Here is a 7500-nt window from a genome sequence, read left to right on the forward strand (position 1 = left end):
GACCGAGTCTGTGGTGAAGGAGAGAGCAGGCTATAGTTTACCCAGAAGGCCTTTGTACATGAACACACACCAGTGTAGAGGTGTGTACAGGAACACACACCAGCGTAGAGGTCTGTACATGAACACACACCAGCGTAGAGGTCTGTACATGAACACACACCAGCGTAGAGGTCTGTACATGAACACACACCAGCGTAGAGGTCTGTACATGAACACACACCAGCGTAGAGGTCTGTACATGAACACACACCAGTGTAGAGGTCTGTACATGAACACACACCAGCGTAGATGTCTGTACATGAACACACACCAGTGTAGAGGTCTGTACATGAACACACACCAGTGTAGAGGTCTGTACAGGAACACACACCAGCGTAGAGGTCTGCGTGTGTAAAGTGTGTTTAGTGTGTTTAGTCTGACATGTTTGTCCTCCACAGACCTGCAGTTCGGGGGAACACACACCAAGAAGTGAGTATCTGCCTGCAGGACCATCTGATCTACCTCCTATTACCCTATTACCCTGTTACCCTGTTACCCTGTTACCCTGTTACCCTATTACCCTGTTACCCTGTTACCAACCCTGGTCTACCCCCTATTACCAACCCTGGTCTACCTGTGTGTGTGTGTGTGTCTGTCTGTCTGTCTGTCTGTCTGCCTGTGTGTGTCTGTGTGTGTGTGTGTGTGTGTGCGTGTTTGTCTGTCTGTGTGTGTGTGTGTGTGTGTGTGTGTCTGTGTGTCTGTGTGTGTGTGTGTGTGTCTGTCTGTCTGTCTGCCTGTCTGCCTGTGTGTGTCTGTCTGTGTGTGCGTGTTTGTCTGTCTGTGTGTGTGTGTGTGTTCTGTGTGTCTGTGTGTGTGTGTTTGTGTGTGTGTGTGTGTGTCAGGCCGGAGCTGCAGTGGACCCAGCTGGTAGACAAGAAGCCAGCAGGCAGCAACAACTGGCACACCAAGACCCTGTGTACCCCCGCCACCTGGAACCACGCGCCCATGGCCCCCCCGCCCATGCACCTCCCACAGATGGTAACACACACACACACACACACACACACACATACACACACACACACACACAGACATACACCACATGCACGCACGTACACACACACACACACACATAGACATACAGCATGTGCATGCACACACACACACACACACACACCATATACACGCATGCACGCACAAATACACACACACACAGACATAAGCACATGCACGCACGCATGAACACACACACACACACACACACACACACACACAGACATACAGACATATAGCACATGCACGCACGCACGCACGAACACACACACACACACACACACACACACACACACACTCATCCTGTGTTTAACAGAAGTGTTTGTATCTGGAGAGTCTGTCTATGTAGCTGTGTTTCCACTCTAACCCTCTCTCTCCTCTTTCACTCCATTCTTCATCCATCTTTTTCTGTACTCTTGTATCCCTCTTAATCCATCCATTGTCTACATGTGCTTCCTCCCCTCTTCCATCTTTTCCTCCTCCCTCCTTCCTCCTCCCCTCCCCTCCTCTCCCCTCCTCCTCCTTCTCCTCTTCCCCCTCCTCTTTCCTCCTCTTCCTCCTCCTCTTCCCCCTCCTCCCCCTCCTCTTCCCCCTCCTCCTCCCCCTCCCTCCTCCCTCTCCTCTCCCCCTCCTCCTCCCCCCCCTCTTCCCCCTCCTCTTCCTCCTCTTCCCCCTCCTCTTCCCCCTCCTCTTCCCCTCCTGTTCCTCCTCCTCTTCCCCCTCCTCTTCCTCCTCCTCTTCCCCCTCCTCCTCCCCCTCCTCTTCCCCCTCCTCTTCCCCCTCCTCCTCCCCCTCCTCTTCCCCCTCCTCCCCCTCCTCTTCCTCTTCCTCCTGCCGCAGAATGGAATGATCTATACTGGATATGTAAGTATCAGTCTAGGCTGGTAGTGCGAATACAGTCAGTGTGGGTAAAGAGACTGACAGGGAGGGAGTGAATTTGCGGGGGAAGGCAGAAGGATGCAAAGTGATGATCAGAAACGGGAAGAGTCCCCCTAAGAAAGAGAAGAGGGGTAACAGCCAGTCAGACTGGACTCCACCTTACACTCTCTTTCTCTCACCTCTCTCTGTCTCTGTCTGTCTCTCTCTCTCTCTCTCTCTCTCTCTCTCTCTCTCTCTCTCTCTCTCTCTCTCTCTCTCTCTCTCTCTCTCTCCAGGCTCCAGCCCCTGTAGCCTTCCCTATGACGTCACAACAAGTGCCTATGTACGGGATGGTAAGGACTGATATGCTCCAAATATACTAATATACAGTATATATATACTCAGATATAAGTATATGTAGTCATTATGTGACACGTTCTAGTCTTTTGGTCCTCATGTCGGCAACCAATCAAAATGTTCAGACTTTCCTTTTGAAACACGGAACTACGGAAATACGGGAACACAAATCACAACACAATCGGGAACGCGATACGCGAACACAATACGGGAACACAAATCACAACACAATCATCGCTAGTCAAGCCAAAATACTGCAACGTAATGCATTCAGTGAGTAATCCCCAACGCTACCTAGTTTAACGATAACACTACTTTACATTGTTAGTAGGCTCACAAAACAAGCTGTGTTAGTTGACTAGTGATGTGTGTCATTGAAAAGTCTGATCATTATGCTGACATGAAGACCAAATGATCAGACTGTGTCACGTTACTGAAGGCAGACTGCACACCAATATACACACTCTCTCTCTCTCTCTTTCTCTCTCTCTCTCTCTCTCTCTCTCTCTCTCTCTATCTCTCTCTCTCTCTTCCTCTCCCTCTCCCTCTCCCTCTCTCTCTCTCCCTCTCCCTCTCTCTCAGCTCCCACCTCAGATGGGGCAGATGGGCGGGGTCCAGATGATGTCACCACAGCCTGTCATGTACAACCAGCCTATGCTCCGGCCCACCAACCCCTTCGGACCAATCCCAGGAGCCCAGGTAATCACCTGTCCACACACCTGTCCTCACACTTGTCTACACACCTGTCTAAACACCTGTCCACACACCTGTCTAAACACCTGTCCACACACCTGTCCACACACCTGTCTAAACACCTGTCCTCACACCTGTCCACACACCTGTCTAAACACCTGTTCAATCACCTGCACGTGCGCACGTGTGTGTGTGTGTGTGTGTGTGTGAGCGTGTGCGTGTGTGTGTGTCTCTCTAAACTGTTTTTCCTCTTCTGCAGATGCACTTCATGTAGTACTAGCGGCGTTGCCATGACAGCCAAGCAGAGAGACGAAACAAACCAATCAGAACCAAATACACCGCAGAGTGGAGGAGAGGAGCGAAAGATGTTGATCAGGATGGAGGAGAGGAGAGAGGGATGATGAAGAAGAAGAAGAGACAAGAGACATGCTGGTGTCAGGAGGAGGGGCCTAGAGACCTCACTCACTCTCATCCTCCCTCTGATTGGCTGTTTCCTGCTGAACTGACGACTGTAGCTATGTGACGGCTGGATTGAAGTTTTGAGTTTGGCCTTTATGATGATTTCCTGGAACTCCCCCCCCCCCCAACCCCCCCCTCCCCCTCTCCCTTCCTCCCCCCATCACCATCACTACCTACGGACCACCCTGCAACACCCCCCACCCCCCTGTGTCTGTGTGTCTGGTCATTTACACGCACTTTAACCAACGACAACTTTGCCTAGGGTGTACATACATACACGTCTGTCCCTACACTGCAGTACACTACTACACTACACTAATACACTATATTACTAAACTACTACAGTACTACAACATAATACACCACTACTACAGTACAACTACACTACGACACTACTACTACTACACTACTACTACTATTACCACTACTACTACTACTACTACTACTACTACTACTGCTGCTACTACTGCTACTACTACTACTACTACTACTACTACTACTACTACTACTAGTACTACTACTACAGTACTACTACTACCACCACCACTACTACTACTACTACTACTACTACTACTACTACTACTACTACTACTACTACTACTACTACTACTACTACTACTACTACTACTACCACCACTACTACTACTACTACTACTACTACTACTACTACTACTACTACCACTACAGTTACTACTACTACTACTACTACTACACTACTACATTACTACACTACTACATTACTACACTACTACTACCACTGCTACTACTACTACTACTACTACTACTACTACTACTACTACTACACTACTACATTACTACACTACTACTACTACACTACACTACTACTACTACTACTACTACTACTACTACTACTACTACTACACTACTACATCACTACACTATTACTACTACTACTACTACTACTACTACTACTACTACACTACACTACTACAGTCTGGTCTATCTCCTCTCCCCCTCAGAGCTGCACTGAGTGTGTGTGTGCGTGTGTGCGTGTGTGTGTGCGTGCATGCGTGTGTGATCGTGCACTCAGAAGTCTAAATATACAGATGTCATTGTGTGATATCATGTGTTTCAAAGTTGTGGTCTGTGTGTAGTAGGACTGGCCACTGTGCTAGAGATGGACTGACCATCCCCCACCCCCCCCAAACCCCCTAGCCTGGAGAAACCTCTTAAAGAGAGAACCACCCCCCACCTCTCCTGGGGTACCCCCCCCCCTCCTCTCCTGGAGTACCCTCCTAAAGAGAGACCCCCCTCTCCCCCTCTTCTGGGGTACCCTCCTAAAGAGAGACCCCCCCCCCCCCCCTTCCTGGAGACCCGCCCCTACATCAGTCGAGAGAGGGGAAGATGTGTAAATGTGATGGGGTATCAATGTCTGTCTGTCTGTCTGTCAGAAGCTCCCCAATCTACCCCCAGGGACAGACAGACATACAGACAGTATTTATAGCACAAACCTTGGAGTTGGGAGGGGAGGGGGGGGAGGGGTGGTGGTGTTCTACTGCACAAACTATAAGCATTGCTGGGATGTACAGCTGAGGGGTTGTGGGGGCGGGGGGGGGGTTGTGTTGTTAGTGTTTTCTATTTACTGTGTTTCTGTGTGTCCATACCTTCCCCTTTCTTTTCTTCCCTCCCTCCCTCCCTCCCTCCCTCGCTCCCTCCCTCCCTCCTTCGTCGCCCAGGTGACAAAACAGGGTCCCGTTCCGTCAACGTGTGTGTTCTGCCAGGTCTGTGATGTCGCCATCATGACGTCATCGAGGGCGGTAGTGCGTGTGCGTGTGTGTGTGTGTGTGTGTATCTAGAGACGTCGAGTGTCGTGATAATAACAGTGTGTCTCCGTTCATCCCTTGTTGTCCGTTAGACTCCGTTAGACTACCGTAGGGACCTCCCATCTGCTGACCGCTGACCTCCGACCTCGCGGTCCGACCCATGATCCATGAACTGTGACCAGGCCTCACCTTTTTCTATATGTCTCCCCCCCTCCCCCGAACACCCCCCCCCCCCCCCTCTCCCTCCCTCCTGAAGTGTTGGCTGTAGTATGTGTCTCGGTGTCCTCTCTCTGTTTTGTCAACGACGCTCCCATCATCCAACGGCACGTCACGCCACGCCACGCCACGCCACGCCATCACATCACGCATCACGCTGTTCCCATCGTCACGACGACCGATCCTGACTGTTATGGCTGTCCTGTGTATATAGAAACTCCATGAAAAACCTGTGTGTTTTGAAACAGTGGTCTTCTTTGTTGTGCTCTGAACTCTGCGGCTCCCCACCTTAGCAGGTTTAACCGTGTTCTCTGTTATGTGATTGGGGGGTGGTGGTGGGGGGGGGGGGGGGGTTGTGTGTGTGTGTGTGTGGGTGGGGGGTGGCGGGGGAAAGGGATGTCATGGTTCTGTGTTGGGGGGGGTTGTATGTGTGTGTGTGTGGGGGGGGGAGGTGTCATGGGGTCCATGTCTGTGATGTGTATGTCCATTGTCCATTGCAAGGCGGGACTGGGGGGATAGGGATGGGGAGGTGGGAGTGTTGGGGGTGGGGAGGGGAGGGGGGGGCGGGGCGGGGCGGGGCGGGGGGGGGAGGGTTAACAGTTACACATCTGGTCTACCAAGAGTGTCTTGACGGCGACAGTGGACACTGTCCTCCTACAGGAACATTTTGCACCAAAGGCACCGGGGTCGGGGTCAGGGGTCAACCCCCGACCTTCTGATTCACTCAGGAACAGGAAGTCAACCGACGTTCGAATTCATAATTTGACAATATCCTTCCCTTAGAAAAAAAGAACTAAACAAGCTAGGGGGGGGTTGATTTCCAAAATCATGTATCGGAATGTAAATCCACTTCCTGTCTTGAGGGGATAGAACCTGACCCCGACCCTGAACGTCACCAAGCGCAGCTTCTCCCAGGTCACGTGACCTCTGGTCCCCTCCAATCAGGAGGCGGTTGGGTCTTTCTGCATGACTAGTGTTGTTGTCTTTTGATTGGCTGTCCTGCCGTGCTCGCTCGCCCGGACGCAAACGCATGATCACTTCCTGGTGTGTTTCACTTCCTGGTGTGTTTCACTTCCTGTGAGTGTTTGGAAATGTTTAGGAATATTTCTCCATGAGATTTTTTAATTACCTCTCGATATCAACATTCATAGGTTCGTTAATCGTGTGTTTCTTTGATGTACAGAAGTTGTTCCTTAATGGAACAGTCTGTTTAGACTGTGAAATGCCGCGAAGGAGAGGTCCAGTTAGCACCGGCTAGGCTAGCAGATGTCAGCAGCGCTAGGTTAGCATTAGGTCCAGTCAAGTAGTGTTGGGCTAGCGGGGCTAGGTTAGCATAGGTCCAGTCAGCGCCGCTAGGCTATCAGATGTCATTTCTTCGACCACACGCTAATGCAACACTGTGAATGTTGATGTCAGTCTTCACCTAGCTAGCTAGACATGTCAGTCTTGTAAACTTGCTTTATAAAAGCCTTGATAGTTTCTATTTGTTTGTTGAATGCTTGGTCTTTATGTTGACTACTTTGCCAACATGTCTGGACGTCCTCTAGTACAGAGGTTCTATACTAGTATACGACTGTACTGCAACTGTCCAACTGAACTAGGGTTCTAGAGCTTCTAGAAGTTCTGCTGCAGAGGTTCTATACCAGTGTTCTAGAGGTCCTAGTACAGAGGTTCCAGAGAGAACAGGGAACATACTAGTGTTCTAGAGGAAACAGAAAGCCCATACAGTTCTGAGCATGCCCAGTCCAGCCCTGTTGTTACTGGACTAAACCATGTCTGCCAGTTAAGCCCCTCTTGATGTTCCCAGTGGTAGGTTCCACTCCCATGTCACCTGACTGGCTGGCTCTCTCTCTGCCTCACGTGATCTGTGTGTGTGTGTATACAGCCTGGTTCCAGATCTGTGTCTGCATGCTAGGACAGCGCTAGCCCCAGGAGGCGGCTAACGGCCACACAGGTCTGGGACCAGATGGTACATCCACACTTCGCTGTCTGAGCTCAGTATGCAGCTGTCACACTGGAGCGCAGGCCCCCACCATACGCTGCACACTGAGCTACCAGGGTTGCCAACTGTCCCCGCTAATATTAGCCTGGATGCCCCGTA

The 7500-nt window shown here is 50.8% G+C and overlaps 1 protein-coding gene across 1 annotated transcript in view; it reads left to right on the forward strand.

Moving 5' to 3' along the window:
- The window catches only part of LOC308174840 (phosphatidylinositol-binding clathrin assembly protein-like), a gene marked incomplete at both ends in the record, with an annotated part of 19649 nt that extends 16435 nt beyond the window's left edge, over positions 1–3214 (forward strand). The window contains 6 exons of the mRNA XM_080549951.1: positions 438–468; positions 882–1017; positions 1873–1896; positions 2187–2243; positions 2830–2946; positions 3200–3214. Of these exons, the coding sequence (XP_080406077.1) occupies positions 438–468; positions 882–1017; positions 1873–1896; positions 2187–2243; positions 2830–2946; positions 3200–3214 (380 nt within the window). The remainder of the gene's footprint in view (positions 1–437; positions 469–881; positions 1018–1872; positions 1897–2186; positions 2244–2829; positions 2947–3199) is intronic.
- Between the last annotated feature and the right edge of the window lie 4286 nt (positions 3215–7500).

The sequence above is a fragment of the Nansenia antarctica genome (assembly GCF_963989245.1).
Source record: "Nansenia antarctica genome assembly, chromosome: 20".
NCBI classification, from domain to species: Eukaryota; Metazoa; Chordata; class Actinopteri; order Argentiniformes; family Microstomatidae; genus Nansenia; species Nansenia antarctica.